Source organism: Microcebus murinus, chromosome 9 (assembly GCF_040939455.1).
Source record: "Microcebus murinus isolate Inina chromosome 9, M.murinus_Inina_mat1.0, whole genome shotgun sequence".
Taxonomy (NCBI): Eukaryota; Metazoa; Chordata; class Mammalia; order Primates; family Cheirogaleidae; genus Microcebus; species Microcebus murinus.
The window spans coordinates 7,876,511-7,895,572 of NC_134112.1; the positions used below are offsets into that span (position 1 = coordinate 7,876,511).

Here is a 19,062-nt window from a genome sequence, read left to right on the forward strand (position 1 = left end):
ATGCAGGGTTGCCACTCCCTGAGTTGGAGTTGGGGTCCTGGCGGTCACTGTGGGTGTAGACGAGGCAGGATGCGGGGATGCTGCTCCCTGAATGGGAGTTGGGGTCCTGGCGGTCACTGTGGTGTAGACAAGACAGGATGCAGGGTTGCCGCTCCCTGAGTTGGAGTTGGGGTCCTGGCGGTCACTGTGGTGTAGACAAGACAGGATGCAGGGTTGCCGCTCCCTGAGTTGGAGTTGGGGTCCTGGCGGTCACTGTGGGTGTAGACGAGGCAGGATGCGGGGATGCTGCTCCCTGAATTGGAGTTGGGGTCCTGGCGGTCACTGTGGTGTAGACAAGACAGGATGCAGGGTTGCCGCTCCCTGAGTTGGAGCTGGGGTCCTGGCGGTCACTGTGGTGTAGACAAGACAGGATGCAGGGTTGCCGCTCCCTGAGTTGGAGCTGGGGTCCTGGCGGTCACTGTGGGTGTGGATGCAGGGAGTCTGGCGTGGCTCTGGACTGTTGAATCCTATTTCTGTTTCTCAGCGTTGTGATCTTTACGGTTTGGAGGTTGAGTTAATCTCTAGCATCTTCTCTTTTTCTCAATACACTATATAGAGACCATCAAAAAAATAGTTTCATAGTGTTCTCTACTTACAATTTACATATGTGTCATATATATTTTCATGTTGATCCCTGTGTGTACATGCTACCTAGAGACAAGGTATAGATTATGCAAGTCACCATGCATCAAAGCGATGTGATGTTTAGGTGGAAGTGTTCTTTGGCTCATTCCTGAAGAAGGAGCAGAGCATGGGAGAGCACGGACTGTAGAGACAGCCTGCTGGGGTTCCTGCTCTGCCTCTCTCTGCTTGAATTTCCTCTTAGCGTCATTGTGAGGAGTAACAGAGTAAATATGTGTGGAACATGAAGTACACTGACTAGCTCAGTGAAGCGTTCAGTAGTGTCTGTCAGTGATGATGATGATGACGTTACTGTTATTAGTAGTGGTGATAATGGTGATGGTGTGTAATTGACGGTGATAGTGATGGTGATGGTGTATTTGATGGTGATGATGGTGACAGTGATGGTTTAGTTGATGGTGATGGTGATCATGGCCATGTGGTGATGGTGACAGTGATGATAATGATGGTGATGGTGGTGAACATGATGGTGATGGTGAACATGATGATGATGGTGTATTTGATGGTGATGATGGTGACCGTGATGGTTTAGTTGATGGTGATGGTGATCATGGGCATGTGATGATGGTGACAGTGATGATAATGATGGTGATGGCAGTGAACATGATGGTGATGGTGTAATTGATGGTGATGATGGCCACAGTGATGATAATGATGGTGATGGCAATGATGGTGATGATGGTGAACATGATGGTGATGGTGTAATTGATGGTGATGATGGTGACAGTGATGGTGATGATGGTGAACATGATGATGATGGTGTAATTGATGGTGGTGATGGTGACAGTGATGATAATGATGGTGATGGTGATGATGGTGATGATGGTGAACATGATGGTGATGGTGTAATTGATGGTGATGATGGTGACAGTGATGATAATGATGGTGATGGTGATGACAGTGATGATGGTGAACATGATGGTGATGGTGTAATTGATGGTGATGATGGTGACAGTGATGATAATGATGGTGATGGTGATGACAGTGATGATGGTGAACATGATGGTGATGGTGTAATTGATGGTGATAATGGTGACAGTGATGATAATGATGGTGATGGTGATGACAGTGATGATGGTGAACATGATGGTGATGGTGTAATTGATGGTGATGATGGCGACAGTGATGATAATGATGGTGATGGCGATGATGATGGTGATGACGATGACAATGATGGTGATATCGATGGTGATGACAGTATGATAGTGACGATGACAATGGTGATGATGGTGAACATGATGATGGTGAAAGTGTAAGTGGTGGTGACAATGATGGTGATGAGGGTGGCGGTGTTGATGATGGTGATGGTAGCCATGTCTATGGTGGTGGTGGTGATCGTGGTGATGGTGATGGAGTTAATGGTGGAGGTGGTAGAGAGGGGTTAGGGCTATATTGTGTGGTATAGGCCAGTATTTTTATTGTTCCTTTTCTGGTTCATTCTTAACCTTCAGGTCCCCTACTTTCATATTTTATCCTATTGTTTCAATGCAAATTTCATCTATAGCTAAGTTAGAAGAAAACATTTCATGTTTTTTTTTTTTTTTTTGAGACAGAGTCTCACTCTGTTGTCCAGGCTAGAGTGAGTGCCGTGGTGTCAGCCTAGCTCACAGCAACCTCAAACTCCTGGGCTCAAGTGAGGACTCTGAGGTGGCCTGTCTCACTCCACATCAGCGTTTCCTTGGGTGGTTTAATTCGATCCAGTCACCGCTGATACCCTTTTATGAACTGAAGTTGGCCATGCTTCAGATAGGGCAGAGGAAGGCACTGGTGCAGTTGAATCTTGGAGTTCTGGTGTGGGCAGGGTGAACCTCGAGAGCTGAAGTTCTGGGGGATTTGGTCACTAGAAGAAGGTGGATCTGGAGGAGATCCGGAGTCCGACTGAGCAGGCGTGCTCCCTCTGGGAGAGGGGGTTTGCCTGGATCCGTGGTGCAATAGGAGAGAGCGTGGAGTGGAAGGGAATGGAGCAGAATAAAGAAACGCTGCATGAGAAAGACAATGTAGGAAAGCCCAGGGGAAATGAAAGTTGAGAAAGGAAGCAAAAAAATGAGACCAGAGGGAAAAGGAAAGTGGGATGGAGGGAGTTTTGTGGAAAAATTTGTAATGGGTTATTCCATTCAGTTAACCCAGCATTACTGAGCACCTGCGAGGAGAGAAAGATGAGCGTGGCGTGTCTTGTCTTGGAGTCCATCGCAGTAACAGTACGCTGAGTGATGATAGACAGGGTTTGGAGATGGAAGGGCGGGTTGGTAGGTTTGTGTTTCTGGGGGCTTGCTTTGTGCCAGGTGCTGTATTAGGACTCTAGCAATTCAGACCAACAAGCCAACATCGGGACAACGTGGCCAAGCAGCGAATGCAGGTGTTGGGCAGGCCTTGTCGGGCGGCGCTGTGCTGTGGGCGTCCCTCCCTCTCCTCCTGTCTCATGGAGCCCGTTCCTGGGACACAGAGAGGCTGGCGAACTTGAGGGTAGACGTGTGGAGAAGTGGAGAGTGACTCAAAGGGGCTCCTTAATAACTTGGTCAATATGTGTAGAGTGTTATATAAAAGATTCTGATGTCCCTGTAAGAAGTGGCCTGCATTCCCAAGGCTCTTGGAGACATTTTGAAGAATAGCAGTTCCAAGACAACATATAAAAATGTTGGGCGTTTGAGAGCCAGACGGCTGGACTGTAACTGCTGCAGCAGGAGCCAGGCTTCATAAACATGACTTTGGAAACCTCCGTTTGACAAGGGAGCTGATGTGTGGTTTGCAGACCCTCAGCCGTGGAGCCGAGTGCTCAGGCAGACGGAATCTGCGAGCCGTCAAGTCCGGGAAACGCCGTGAGCAGCGGCTCACCACACACCCGCTCGGATGCCGGGGGTTAACTGGGCTGGAGAAGGGGCGGGTTCCTCCCTGCAAGTGCTCTTGGTGGAGGCTGCAGCATGGAACGCTGTTTTCTCTTTCCCCTGAGCTTCTGTGGCTTTTCCTTTTTGCAAGGTAATGGACGAAAAGTGGCATCTCCTTTTTATTATATTTTTTATTCACCTGGTGATTGGGTGAGGTTGAACATCTAAAAGGATATAGGAAAGCTGTCTGCAGTGTTTTCATTTAGCAAACTATCCTTTAAAATCCTTTGCTCACTTAAAAATCAGATTATTTTTTCCTCTTGATTTCTAAGAATTCATTACATTATGAATATTAAATCTTTTTTTATCCATTAGAATTTTTGCTCATTTTTGACCTCCAAAAATGTCCATTTCTTGTCTCTCTACTTCTGTGCACTGCAGACATTCCAGCCAATTGCTTGTCTAATTTTGTTTGTGGTATGTTTGTCATGCAAAAGTTTCTTTGTTTTTTTTTTTAAACAGAGTCTCGCTTTGTTGCCCAGGCTAGAGTGAGTGCCATGGCATCAGCCTAGCTCACAGCAACCTCAAACTCCTGGGCTCAAGCAATCCTGCTGCCTCAGCCTCCCGAGTAGCTGGGACTACAGGCATGCGCCACCATGCCCGGCTAATTTTTTGTATGTATGTATTAGTTGGCCAATTAATTTCTTTCTATTTATAGTAGAGACGGGATCTCACTCTTGGTCAGGCTGGTTTCTAACTCCTGACCTCGAGCAATCTGCCCGCCTCGGCCTCCCAGAGTGCTAGGATTACAGGCGTGAGCCACCGTGCCCGGCCCATGCAAAAGTTTTTAAGTTTGGTTTGATCAGATATATCCATCTTTTCATTTAGCTTATGTTCTTGTTCCTTGTTTCAGAATGCTTACTCTTCTCCAAGGTCACAACGATGTCCTGTGTTATTTTATCTGAATACTCATTTCTGCTTTTCCAATTCTGTTCCAATTCCATGGTGGATGGATCTGGAATTCATGTTATTTGTGTTACTATGGTTTTCATAGAGTAACCCATTTTTCCAGTTCTGCTGTGTGGCCCTCACTTCTGTCTGAGTTGTGACAGAGTTTCTCTCTCACGCACGTTCTGTCCTGTGATGAGCCCAAGAGGGAGTCTGTCACAAAGTGTGTTTCATACTGTAGTTGGCACTTTATATGTTTTGGCCTTGCCTAATACAAGCATTTTTACATATTAAAGTTTTACAGATCACGGTTTTTCAATAGCTACCTGTTATTTTATTTGTAGATGTTTAATTTTTTTCTTTTTATTGCTTAGATAAACATTCTTTTCTACGTTGGGTACTGCGGGACCATAAATACTACTGAAAGTTGCCTAGAGTTTGTGAAAGTCCAGAGCTTAAAACAAAGTACGACAGGCTGCCAGTCGTGGCCTCCGTGAAGGAGGTGGGTCCGCGCTGTGGGGTGTCAGGGTGAGCGTGTGCGTTTTGTCTTGCGGGGCCTGTGTGTCTGGGGGTGCATTTGGGTGGGAAGTTCTGCTGTTCTTTGGGAGCTTCCCATCTTGGCAGCGTCTTCACAGCGCAGAGTCCCCTGGTAGTGACCAGGTAAGGAGGACCTGCTGTGTGTAGCCCTGCTGGGCGTGGGCTTCCGAACGCACACCTGGGACAGGTCAGGGTCAGTGCACAGCTGTCTAGGAGATGAGTCCTCAGGTCTCACTCACAAACGCAGCCTCCATTGGTGAAACAGGCAACATGAGCAGCTCCTCCTAAGGTGCGGTGAAAACTTGGTAACACCTGTGCCGTCAAAGCTCTTAGGTGCTGCGCGTGGCAGCTCCCTGTTTTTGCTGCTGGTGTTGCTATTGCGAGGACCTGGCGATGCACAGCACAGACGTTGTCCCTCGCTGAGCTGGCAGCCACTCGGGAGAGAAGGGCAGGTGGAGACTGCCCTGTGATGACAAGTGAGGGGCCAATGGCACAGAGGGTGTGGAGAACTCAGGCGCGGCGGCAGCCCAGCAGGGTGCAGGAGGTGGGCGCAGGGCAGAGGGAACACAGAGCTGGAGTTGCCATGCTGTGGGGGGCAGGGGGGCGGGGGCTTGCTCCTGTGGTGGCGGGATTTGAGACTGGGCCTGGGCACTGTCCAGTGGGCAGTGAGCGTGCTTCTGGGTGCAGAGCTGGACCCGAGGCAGGGACGGGCTGGAATCCCACCTGCACGGGCCATTGCTGCCACCTTGGCAGAGTCACTCCCCTGGTTTCTCCCTGAGAGGCTACTTAGGAGGAACGAGTGTGGAATGACAGGGAAAGTACCCTGCACAGGGCCTGGTGCGGTGCTGGCCAGAGCTGCTGCAGGGGGGTTGACACCTGACTAGCTAACCTGAGGACAACCCTGGCATTCGGGTGTAAAGTCTTAGTCCAGACCTCCATAAAACCTTTAGGGTCATCAGCCTACATACCCGAAACGAAGGCTCCACCTCTTAGGATCACAGCCTTAGCACCTGGGCAGTTGACATGATTTCACTGTGATCATCAAATTTAGTGATTTTTGCCCTGCTGTGGCCAGTGGCTCTCTTGTGGTGGAGGAGGCCATCCCCCATGGGGGTATCACACCAGTGTCACCCTCCACTCACCACTGCCCTCTTTTGGGTTGAATTGGTACATTGTATTAATATCTTAATGACCCCAAAAGTTAGTGCTAAGGCACAACATCTATTATTTTTCACCATTTCTATGGATCAGGAATTTTGGACTTTGGTGGCTGGGCAGTGAAAGCTGGGCAGGGGCTGGTGGCCCACTTCCAAGGTGGCACACTCGGTGGCTGGCAGGCTGGGGCTGGCTGTTGACGGGAGACCTCCTCAGGGCTGCCTCAGTATCCCCTGACGTGGTGTCTGGATCTCTGCACAGCAGGTGATCCAGGTGACTAGGGCAGAAGCTGCGATGCCAGATTAGCCACAGAAATCACATGCCATCCCCTCTGCCATGCGGCGTTGTCACACAGACCCGCTGATTCACCATGGGAGGGGCCTGCATGTGGACGTGGGGCCAGGAGGTGAGGATCACTTAGGCCATCACCGGGGTTGACCGCTGTGTGATGTTGTGGTCCAGTCACGTGCTGCTGGGCGTGGGTGGGTGCAGGGGAATTCTCCCTGCAGGTTGTCACTCACCTAGGGGCCAAAGGCCTCCCAACTGGCCGCCTCCTTATCTCAGCCCTTCCTGCTGGCCTCTGCCCCAGGCTGGTTTCTGTCTGGGACTTTAATCTTGTGTGGAAGCCCCTTTTTTTCCAATGGCAAATCTATCTTGATTCTAAAAATCACTGATCACCTTTGCATGTTGCGCTCATTAGATGATGTATAATAGAATAAATATTTGTCTTTGCGAATAATCTTGCAAACCTCAGAGGCATAGAAAGACAATTTAAAAAATAGATCTCACTGTAAAAGGTAACATCCTCACTGTAAATACTGGAGTCTAGTAACTGCCAGGCACTGGGCAAGTGACCTTATCTGTTTCATCCTCATTCAACCCTACACGAACCTTAACGATTTTGGTAGTTCACAGAAAGCAGTGTGGAACATAGGGAGTGAGAAGTTTATTAAGCTTACAGGGCTTTGAGTCACAGAGCTGCCACCTGGGACCCGTGGCCCTGGCCTTCGAGCCGTGTTCTCCAGGGCCCCACACAGCACACAGCTCTGCATATGGACGTTGCTTTGTAGTTTCAAAGCACGGCCGCTTGCAGGACCCCATTGGACCCATGATGGCTGTGTGGGAGGAAACAGAGGCCAGAGTCCTGGGGCCCTGCCTGGGTCAGCGTAGCTAGAGGGCAGAGCCCAGACACGAAGCCCCAGCTGTGGCCCCCAGCCCAGGTCTCTTGCCCACCCCACAGCTGCCCTTGTGGGCTGGCAAACGTGGGGAGATGAGGGAATGTGGCGGAGCTCGAGTGGGAGGCTGTGCTGAGGTTATTTGGTGCCGTGGCTTCATTTCGGAGCGTCGCCTGTCCCGTAGGGCCCCTTGCAGCACGCCTGGGGCGGCGGTGGTGGCAGTGGTGGGGGCGTTTCATGCCTCAGCATCCCAGCTGCAGCCTCTGGGCGGGAGGCCTGCGAAATCGCATTGGTTCCAGCTCTACGTCCGCATTGTCAGGGCCCCGAACTGACACAGGACTCGCTTGGTTCACACAATGGCCCTGTTGAGGGATTCTCCTGTAGGAATTTAGACATGAATTTATTCTGACAGTCAGTCCTTAGCTTGCCCGGAAGTGGAAGCAGTGCAGAAATCAAACACATGACTTTCTCATTAATTTAAAGGCTCTAGTCTTATCTATTATTTTCAATCCTGATTCTTAAGGGGCATTTTAAAATTTTCTCTTTTTTCAGGGATCAGGTATAAATTCTAGGCACACACGGACGCTTTGAACTGCTCCGATTCCTTGCCTTTCTTCTCCAGCAATCTAATGTGGCCCGTAACGCGGCTCCCGAGACATCTCCACCGGAGCCGTGCTTGCTGTTGCTCGCGGAGCCCTCCCCGCCCCCCCCCCCACTGTCCGAATTCTGCCCCTGCCACAAGCGAAAGCCTCCCTCACGTTGGGGAGAGGCCGCCCGTGGGCTCTTCCAGCTGGACTTTGTCACTTTGTCAAGGACTGAGAGAGTTTGGGATGCACGGTCTTGCTGCAGAGACTGCTTGACACACACATTCTTTCTCTTTCTTTCCAGCCTGCAAGTATTCCTGCCACAAGAAATGTGAAGCCAAGGTAAGCATTCCGTTGCTTTCCCGTGGGACTTTTTATAGCTGAGTTGGCCTTCGCTGAATGATAGGCGCGGGAGGGGCCTCTTTGGACGGTGGCCACGGAAAGGGAACGCCGAAGGAAAGACGGCTGGTAGATGCTTTTCGACGGGGTGTATCCCTTTCATCTCGAGAACAGACCGAAGAGCTTTGAAATCTGTGGTTTAAATTATAGAAAATAATTCTACAGAATTTGATTTCAGATAAGAATTCAATAATTTTCTCCTGGCCGTGTCACTGGCTCCTTCTCTGTGACAGCCGATCCCTGGTTTCCCATGGCGCTGGCATGCTGCTGCTCTGGCAGGCGGGTGGGCAGAGGGGGTCCGGGGCATTTGCCTGGCCTGGAGGACTTTTCTGACCTCACTGTGAAGATACTGGTGCATAGACGCCTTGGAGTTTTCAGCTGTGCTGGAATTCTGGGCACCTTGAAGTCAGGGTAGTTATGCTGAGCTTTCAAGTCCCTGGAGAGGTTGGATTCCTGGTGGCCCCGAGAGTGCTGGGCACCTGGCTGTGCACCCCTGGGATGAGCGCTTGGATCAGTGGGGAGGTGAGGTGGTCTGGAAATGGTGGGTGGGAAGTGGCAGGCGCCCCAAGGAAGAAGGACATGGTTTTCTACCCTGTCACAGTATCTGCATCTCCGGATTTTCTAGGTCTGGTATCTGCACCCCCAGATATGTTAGACATGGCACCTGTACCCCCAGATATCCTAGGTATGGCATCTGTACCCTGATATCTTGGGTATGGCATCGGTACCCCCAGATATTCTAGATATGGCATCTGTACCCTGATATCTTGGGTATGGCATCGGTACCCCCAGATATTCTAGATATGGCATCTGTACCCTGATATCTTGGGTATGGCATCGGCACCCCCAGATATCCTAGGTATGGCATCTGTACCCTGATATCTTGGGTATGGCATTGGTACCCCCAGATATCCTAGGTATGGCATCTGTACCCTGATATCTTGGGTATGGCAGCAGCACCCCCAGATATCCTAGGTATAGCATCTCCACCCCTAGATACCCTAGTTATGGCACCTGTACCCCCAGATTTCCTAGGTATGGTGTCTGCACCTCCAGAGTTTGTAGGCACGGTTTTGGTCTGCAGTGGGGCCTCAGCGTGTCGCCCCATCGACTGTCAGGCCTGCGGGGCCGGCCAGGTGCCGTGGCAGGCAGGCTGCCTGTGGCCGTAGGTCCAGGGAGGTGAGATTGTAGATAGTCTTGGGATTTTGCTGCTGTTACAGACCTTATGGGTCAGCTGCTGCTGAGAATTCCCAGCCTGTCCTTGGGCTCTGAGCGGAAGGCTGTGATGGAAACAGACTTCATGTTACTGTGAATTCACTACAGGTGGTGTGTTTTCCACTGGGGACTGGGGGCTGGTTTCCTCCACCCTCCCCACCACAGGCACACACAAACACATGTGCACGAACACACACACACACACACACACACACACGCACAAACATGCACATGCACAGACACATGCTCACATACACATATGCATATGTTCGTGTGCACACACGCTAGTCCAACCCTATTTCTTTTCCCAAGAGATTAAATGGCTTTTCGTTTTAAACTCTTGGTTATGGAGACTGCTGAGCAGGTGCGGGAGCAGAGAGGCTGGCACAGGCTCCTCCGCCCTCCCCGTTCCCCTCCTCGGCTGCCTCTTCCCAGAAGCCACGTGGGTGCCCTCCACGCCCTCACAGGGGCTGCTGTCTGCAGCCCGCCTGGAGAGGTTCCCCTTTTGCCAGCTGAGGCTAGCTTTCTTGTGGCGTGGCTTTATTTTAGACCTTTCTACCCACAGACAGCTGCTTTCTCGGGGTGCCACGTACCTCTGGTCTAAGGGCCCTAGTGGGAGCGGTGCCTTCAGACACGGTGGTGAGTGGGGAAGATTCCACCTTGGGGAGGTTTTCAGGCTTGGAGAGGTTCCCCCTCCCCAGGAGGACCGAGGCGTGCCTCTCGCCCCGGGGGATCTCCTTGGTGGTGGCCCCTGCAGGGTGGGAGGACGGGCGCGCTGCTTGTCCCGACCGGCTTGCTGGGCCTGGCCGCCTCTGAGCTGCCGCTGCAGAGATGAGCCACTGTCCTTCCTTCCATGTCTCCAGCGGGCCCATGGCAGGCTACTTAGGGGATTGAGTGCTTTCGTTCAAAGATATTCCACAAGCCTTAACTCTCACTGGATATGGAATTTGTAACTGCAGCAATTGCCAGTTTGCTGAGGGACGGACAAGCTTTTACTCCTATCAGATCACGGTTGGGGGGAGGAATGTATCCCTATTCATTTTTTTTTTTTTTTTTTGATAATACAGCTTTGAATGGCAGGAGAGAGTGCCGCCGGCAGTAACAAAGCACCTTCTCATTCCAAAACTATAATGCCAGCGTTGTTGGCGATATGAGGGCCATAAATCCTCAGCGGCTCCTGCGGGGTGTGTGGCTGGGGAGAGCTTGGTCTTCAGGGAACTGAAATGGGGCTGTGGTTCTCCCACGTCACCACACTCGGGTCTGGATTTTTGATTGCCGTGTGCACGTGTGTTTTCATGAGGGCTCCCGACACAGCGCACACCCAGAGTCTGGGGAGACTGTGCCGCTTTGATCTCCTGGCAGACCCGAGACAGGGTGGGGGCATGTGCCGCAGGAACCTTCTCGTCAGCATCCCCAACTGTCCCCTCGGGAGCACTTGTGCCTGCGTCCACGGGCCTGAAGGAGTCATGGGGGCCGGGACTCCGTGTGCTCCCAGAGCGTGTGGCCGGGGCGCAGTGGCACTCAAGGCCATGGCCACCAGCTTGCGGCCATCCGTGTCCCCATCGCAGGCTGCATTGCAGGCCGTCAGCTGTCCCCTCTGTGGCGCTGAAGTCAGGGGGAGACCACCCTGCAGAAATGGGGACTGAGCCATAGGTGGGACCTGGAAGCCCCGACAGACGGAGGTCACTCTCTTCCTGAGCCGTTGGATAGTATGTCCCCTCAGGCCAGGCTGTGCGGCTCAGTGGGCAGGCAGAGGCAGAGACCTGGGCTGCGATCCCAGTGGGGCCTTTTGGTTGCTGCAGCGCATCTAGTCCCCCTGGCTGTGGGCTGGATGTTTGTGTCTCCCCCAAATTCACACGTTGGAACTTGACTCCTAAGGTGATGGTATTTGGAAGTGGGGCCTTTAGGGAGGTGATTAGGTTATGAAGATGGGGCCCCCTGAATGGAATTAGTGCCCGAGAGGGCTCCTCACCCCTTCTGCCACTGGGGACACAGCTAGGTGGTGCCGTCTGAGAACTAGGAAGCTGGCCCTCACCGGACACCAGATCCGTTGGCATCTTGATCTTAGACTTCCAGCCTCCAGAACTGTGAGGCCTAAATCCTGTTGTTCGTAAGCCCCCCAGACTAAGATACCTTGTTACAGCAGCCTGAATGGACTAAGACAGGCCCTGAGCCTCAGTTTCTTCATGCGTAAAATAGGCGAATAATAGCTCCCTGTGATACACAGAAAAATGATTTTCTCTTAGCTGTTGATTATGATAACATTAGTTATGTAAGTTTTAGGGAAGTCAAATAGGTTATGTACAATACTTGAAAGTTTTATATTTAAAATATTTTGCTTAGGAGAGTGCTGTGCTTACTCACTGAGCCACATGAGCTGTTTGGGCATAGTGACTTGTTTTTTTCCCAGCTGTCAGTTGAGTCATTGGCAAGACCCAGAAGGGAAGTAGCAGAAACGGGGCAGTTTTAGGAAGCAGATATTGGGGGGGAGGAAGGGGTACCGGATGGTGTCCCCTCCAGGGGAATGAAGGGGGGTCTGTGGAGCTTAGGCGACGAGTGGGGAGCCCCAGGACATGGGAGCTCCATCCTTGCAACCTGTGTCTGCCCCAGCCCCTGTCCCCTTCCACTTGTGCCCATGTGTCTGCTCCTTAGAGGAGTACTTGTGTAGGGTGTAATCTGGAATCATCAGAGGTTATATAGACCTCCAGATAATTTTTTTCAAATTCAAGACCCTGCATAGGGACCAAACGGAAGTTAGCTGAGCTGGAACAAGCACACAGGGTAAGGCTGAGGGGCCCCTGTAGCGGTCCTTGCGTGAAGCCCAGGAAGAATGCCCAGCCTCCTGTCCTTTGGACTGCAGAGGTGCTCTCAGACCCCTCGGGCCCATCCTCAGCCTTTGCATGCTGGCTGCCGAGGCCCAGCTTGCCGTCCCTCTGTCTGGACGTGCCGCAGTTTGCACCCTTGTTGGATGTACAGCGCAGGAGCACTGGTGCTGCCTGCCGTGGTGAGAGGGAAGCCGCCCGCCAGGCTTGGCAGAAGGCGAGTGCAGTGCAAGGAGGGAAATCCTGGGCTCTGACCAGCTTCTCGGCCCTGCAGTGGCATCTTTTTCCCCAGTCCTGTGTTCTATTTGAGTAGTCGCCCAGGCCAGGTGCCTTGACCTACCCTCCAGCTGCTGCTCCAGGAAGAACTCTTTGTGACAGGCTTGCTGCTCTTTTCCCTGCAGAGAGAGCGTGTCAGACAGGCCACGCCTACCCAGAGGTGCCGGGGAAGCCGGCAGAACCCCCTCCTGCCCCTAAGACCTGTGCGGAGTGTGCCCTCGCCTCCTGCTGCCGTGGGGGCCGTGCCGGCCTCCTGGGTCAGGGACCCCACGTCTGGCTGCATCGACGCAGGGCCCTCCTTCGCTTGTGCCAGGCAGGCCTGGGTGAAGACTGGGTCCTCTGGGTGGTACCTCTCTGCCATGGAAAATGCAGGACCCAGGGTTTGTGGCTTCCTCAGAGACTGTCCATAGATATTTGTCCTGGGTGTCAACAGCTATCCAGTGCCTTAACTGACAAGTTTTAACCATTAGCTTATATTTCTGGTAGTTAACCTTTATCTTCAGACAGCTCCTCATCTCTGAATGATCAGGGCTATAGCTGCCAGTGTTTCAGGCCTGCTGTGCCCCTGGTTGACGGTCCAGGTGAAAAACACTGAGACCCAGGGAGGTGAAACGATGTAGGGTCTATGGTCCAGAATTCAGAGGTGTTGCATTTCCAAGTCTCTGCTGTTTTCATGCACTCCTTGCTGCTTCGCCACCTTCACTCCCCAGAAGCAGAGCTGAGGTCCCCGCGTGTGCCTCCAGCCACCTCGCCCCGGTGTCTTCAGAGCCTACTGTGCCTCCCGCAGGCTTTAGCTCTCGGCCAGCTGCTCTGAAACAGCGCGGAGCATCTGCCCTCTTGGCTCAGGGCTGTCCCTGGGCTGTGTCTCGGTTTCTTCCCTGCGAAGGGTGCCCAGGGCATTCTCTGACCCCTCGTGGCTTAGTCTCCATCTTCCCCCCGAAGGCTGCGCTCGTCTTACACCGGTGGCATCTGTCTGAGACCCCCAGCCCTCCACTGAGACGCTGGGCTGGGCAGCATCTGTCCTCCCTTCCCGTAGCTCTTCGTTAACCGTGCTGGGGCCCCCTCGGCTGTCACAGGTGTGTGTTTCTGTGTTGGGCTTCCTCACCTGTGCGCCAGGGAAGGAGGCCGGAAGGAGCCTCTGCTTTGCTGAGTGTTGAGGTCTTGGCCACTGGGAGTCCCTGCGCTGCCCGGTCTTCGCGTCCGGACCTTGCCTTCCCTACAGCCCCAAGACCGGCTCTCCAGAACCCCACCAGCCGGGCTGTTCTGCTCGGGGCAGGGGCCTGTCTTTCCTGCCAGCCTGCCAGGCGGGCTCGGGCTGCCGTCCTCTTGCCCGTGTCAGCAGGGCTGGCGCCCGTGCTCTCGGTGGAGGAATGTCGTGGGCACTCAGTGCCACAGCATTTGAGATTGCGGGTCTGCCTCTACCTCCCCAAGGGGGTAAGTAAGCGGTGGGATTTTTCATGTTTTTTTTTTACTGGGAACAAACCACCTGAGTTTGTTAGTAAAAAGGAAGGACTAAGACTTTTTTTATAACTAAACATACAAAGCCTGGCCCTGCATGCACAGAGCTTTTCTGTTGTTGATGTCACTTTCCTGGCCCCATTCACACCTTCTGTGGCTTCAGGCAACGTACTTCTGCCTGAGTCTCAACTGTTTCATCTAAACACGGGGGTGGACAGTCACAATTCAGCAGGATGTTTTAGGGGTGACAGAGATGCATATCGGGGGTGGACAGTCACAATGCAGCAGTATGCTTTAGGGGTGACAGAGATGCATATCTCAATGTCTAGCCCATGACTGGTTTGTGATACGTGCACAGAAGGAAAACAAGTCAGCCAGCACTGCGAGAGATTCTCGGGAATGTGCGGATTGCTTGTCACTCGCCCTTCTGAGGGTCCTCTTCTGGCCCCTCTTACAGTGACAGATACGGGAGTGAGCAGGTGCACCTCCTGCCTAAGGCCAGCGGCAGTCCTGCCCCGGCCCCTACTGCCAACTCGGGCCCTGCCTGTCTCTGCCATCTCCGTCTCAGCAGATGTTTACACGGTGTCCTTCCTCCTCCCTCCCCACCCCTTGCTCTAAGGGTGTCGGTGGTTAATTTTAAAGCCGTCTAATTCCACAAACATTTCCTGGGTTTTGCTCTAGGCCAGGCACTGAGAATGGGAGTCTAGTTCTGCCTGAAGAGTGCAGGTCTCTACCTATGTTTGCCAAATTGTGTGCGTGTGTGCTTATGTGTTTTAGTGTTTGACAGCTGACTTATAAAATTGTTTTTGAAATTAATAGATGTTATTTTTAGAGTAGTTTTGGGTTCAGAGCAAAACCAAGGGGAAAGTACAGAGAGCTCACACACACGCGCACACGTGCACATAGACTCGGACTCTCCCGCTGGCTGCAGCCCTGCGGCACAGCGGTGCGTCCGATCCCGTCTGTGAGCCAGCTGGACCCGTCAGCATCACCCGAGGTCCGTACTGGACGGTGGAGTTCACTCTCGGTGCTGTACATCCTGTGGGGGGGACAAATGTACATATAATGACATGCATCTGCCGTTACGTTAATAGTGTCGCAGAGTAGTTTTACTGCCCTGAAACCCTCCGTGCTCCACATTCTTGTCCCCCTCCCTCTACGCCCAGTCCCTGGCAACCCCCCATCTTGTTACTGCCTCCGTAGTTTTGCGTGTTCCAGAATTTTTCCAGAATGCTACGGAGTTGGAATAGCGCAGTGTGGAGCCTTTCAGATTGGCGTCTTTTACTTAGTACTATGGGTTTAAGGTTCCTCCGCGTCTTTTCATGACTTGATAGCTCATTTTTCCAGCTGAATAATATTCCATTGTCTGGATGTACTGTACTTTGTTACCCAGTCACCTGCTGAAGGACTTGGTGGCCTCCACGTCTGTTTTTCTTGGCAAGTTGTCATTGATGCCAGAAGATCCATCAAGCATCTTTAAATTCTGTTCTTTTGGGGGCACTTTTGTTCCTTTTCTGTAAGAAAAGATGCCATTCCTGGCAGAGTGTCTTCACTTACCTTTTTTTGATGGATTTCAGTTAGAAGACAAAATCACTCCCCCATGTCACCTCACGAGAGGTGTGTTTCTAGGTGCGGCTGCTTTTCTTCTAGGCACTGTTACTCCTGAGGCTCGGAGTCTGGGGGACGAACGTCCCCACCGTGAGAATGCTCACCAGCAGGTGCCGTGCTGTGGGCTCTGGGTTCACGCTCAAAGTCAGCAAGCCACCTGTGGCTTTTCGTATCAGCAGTCATCATTGGTAAAGGAATTAAGGTTTTTAAATCCAAAATAACCTAGGCCCCAGGCAGCAGCACTGATTGTGGACTTTAGGGGTTTCTTGGACTTGAAGGCAATAAGTGGGACGACGCCACTGTTAAGGAAGGTGTGTGTCACCCAGGTGACCCCAGCTGTCAGTGCCTGGGCCTTGCCCCGTGAGGCGCTGCTCCTCGCAGCATCTCGGTGGGGCCTTGTGGCGGCCTGCCGGGCACTCCTGCAAGGCCACTGTGTCCCCTGTTTTACAAGAGACGAAACTGAGCTTTTTGATGCTAGTCGTGACGTTTGCCCAGGCTGACAGGATGATGTTGGCTTGTCTGGTTGAGTGTAAATCTCACTGCAGGATGATAGACTTGTTTTTTAGTGTGGCATAAATTTAAGCTACATTTGTATAGGATGTACTAGCTCTGCTCCAAAAAGAGAATGAAAGGGAATTATACTATTCTTTTGAAGTAACACATTGGTTTTAACTAAATAATATGATTTAAAAATGTGTACTTCTTTTAAAAATTTGTCAGTTTTAATCCATATTGTGTTGTAGCAAATGAAGTAGATCTCAACACATGCCTGAAAGGAATCTGCACCTGTTTGCTGCAGCACTGGCCTGTGTGGCTGGAAACCTGATCAGCAGCAGCGTCGTCCCCCGCAGGAGGCCGGGGGTGCAGCTGCACGGGGAACCCGGGCTCCTGCAGGTGCCCGGGCCAGGCCCGCTGCCTTGAAGACTCTCGGCCTCTATAAAAACGAGGCTAACTTTTCATGGCACTGTCCTGTGGTTTAATGGGGGTGGGAGGGGTGGGAGTCTGCTGGTAGAGCACGCCGTGGCTGCAAGTGTCTTTCTTTTGTTTAAACTAGAACTGTAGGGGCACCCTTGGAAACCTACTGCTGAGCTCCATCCCTGCGACCAATTCTAACTTGAAGAAGGTGCTCTCCCTGCAGACCCCCCATTTCTCGAGCGTTTACGTGAGCACATGTGCTCCTTGGTTGAGGTTCCCCCTCACCTGCCCCATGGGATGTTGTTGGGTGTTAGGAAGGCTCTAGGCTTCTCAGTGGGACAGTGTCAGCGCCCCAGTTCCGTGGCACCGAGGGCTTCTTCCCTGACCTTGCCTCCCCAGCTCTGCAGGTTAGAAATCCGTTTGTCACAGTGAGTAGTCATATCCTCACCCCCGTCCCCAGCCTGAGACAGAGGAAGGTGTGCTCTAGTCAGGGAGCCATGAAGATGCCTGTTCTCCTGGAATGTTCTAGATACTATTCACAGTGCATCTCTTTTAAACTACCAGGCAGGATTTTACTACGCTTGTTCTTCCACATTAATGCCTTTTGCTCTGTATCTGGCCACGTGCTCCCTGCCAAAGTACACCTCGGGGACTTCCCTGGCAGTCCCGGGCTGCAGCTCTGGCTGGGAGACTGCGCTCTGTCTCTGAGCCTGAGTTCCCAGCGAGATCTTGTTCCCGCGGTCACCTCTTTACTGCCCACTCCCCCCATTGCCTTCAGGCAGGTAGAGGCCCTGGAGCTCACTGTCCCTGTCAGGCCAGGACACCTGGTGGGCTGGAGAGACCTTTGCAGGTCCCATCTCCCCATGCTTCCAGACGTGCCACTGTGCCTCGTGTGTTCCACAGATGCTGCCCCTCGTGTTGCTAGCGTGTGTGTCTGTGGACAGCCACCCCAGCTGGGTCTTAGCCTTCTAGAACACAGCACAGAACTTAGTCCATGGCCATGAACTTGGCATGCTTGTGCTTTCTGGTGACCACACACATGTGTCTGGGGTGTTCTGTGCTGGTCTCTGAGTGCACCTTCATGCCTCTCGTAAAACTGCTTCCTGTGCTACGTGGACAAGAACGTTTCTAAGCAAGCTGCTGGCTTTGTTTTTGTGTGGCTACCTCTGGAGGATAGGTTTCCTATTAAAACCCCCATTTCTCCTTTTTTTTCAGACACCTTTTTAGCAGCAGGGCCAAAACCCATAACTAAGCATTTGAGCCCTCACTTCCAAATTTTAATTTGTAAAATAAAACTTCTGTTTCGCCATGTATTCCCCTCCCCCACCTGTAAAGCTTTTAATTTTAGGCAGGGATTCAGGAAGTGCCTACCCCCATTTCAGAAATAGCTCGGAGAACGCCTCCTGGGACCCTCTCGGTTCATTTGCGTGTGTCTAGGCATCTTGACTCCTGCCTCCTTGCACACTGCTAGTCTGTGCCATGCAACTCTGAATTCCCCTGGAACTTTCTGAAGCCCGCAGGCCTCCCTTCTGTTCTTAATAAAGCCATGTGCAGGGATCTTTGTTGTTAACCCTTCCTGCCACTGGAAACGCCCTCCTGCTCAGAGGGTCTTTAGAAAAATAAACTCACAGCTGTCTCTCCTGGGGGAGGTGGGAGGATAGAACGCTGCAATGCTGAGACGCCAGAACTTCTGCTTTCAGAATCTTTGTCTGAAACCTTCTGTGTTTTCAGAGGTTTCTTTCCTTTACTTAAAAAAAAAAGTTTGTAGAGGAGTTGGTAGGACTTTAGGAGGGTTGGTTAGGAGGCTTAGTGCTGCCCGGTGGGAGCTGAGGGTGGCTTGACCTTGAACAAGGGAAGGGTCAGTAGGCAGCAACCTTGTGGGTGTTTTCAAGGTCGGCCTGTTAGGACTGGGCTACCACAGGTGGGTGGGTCACAGGCAGTGCTCCTGGCAATTCTTAGGTTTTTAATTTGGGACACTGGGAAGAGAGGAATGCCATTAGTAGGATTTTATGAATAGGCGTGGAAGTTTAGCTTTTCTTAGTGTGAACTGGTTTGAGTTTTGTGGAATATGTTTCTGTGGATGTTAGAGTTAGTTGGCAATGTAATGCTTATATTTAAACATTTAAAAAATGATAACTTGTGAACTATTAGGGTTTCTCAGTTTTTCCCTTTCTTATCAGCCTTCTTTAGTTCAATGGACAGTTGGTTAAAACCAAACTATATTCATTGTGTTATTCTTAGACACTTTTGACAAAATGTCTTTGAGGGAAATTTCCTACAGTGCTCCCTCTGTGGAATTTACCATTGTCTTCCTCCAATAACTCTTATGTGTTTGTGCCTTTTCTTCCATATTAAACTGCATTCCTGGAGACAACTACTATTTCTTTCTAATCTTCGAGTGTCCTGAGATCTGACATTTTATTTCTTCGCTCTGCAGTGAGTGAGCGAGCAAGCGAGTGAGTGCATG

The 19,062-nt window shown here is 51.7% G+C and overlaps 1 protein-coding gene across 3 annotated transcripts in view; it reads left to right on the plus strand.

The window, feature by feature from the left end:
- The window catches only part of TNS3 (tensin 3), a 268,396-nt gene that overhangs the window by 57,603 nt on the left and 191,731 nt on the right, over window positions 1-19,062 (plus strand). For 2 of the 3 annotated variants that reach the window (XM_020289931.2, XM_020289928.2), the window contains exon 3: window positions 8,207-8,244. Coding sequence is in view for 1 of the 3 variants with exons in the window: in XM_020289928.2 (XP_020145517.2) it covers window positions 8,207-8,244 (38 nt within the window). In the remaining 2 variants the exon portion in view is untranslated. Of the gene's footprint in view, window positions 1-8,206; window positions 8,245-9,533; window positions 10,156-19,062 lie in introns of those variants that run through there. The other variant, XM_020289930.2, reaches the window with a different exon arrangement.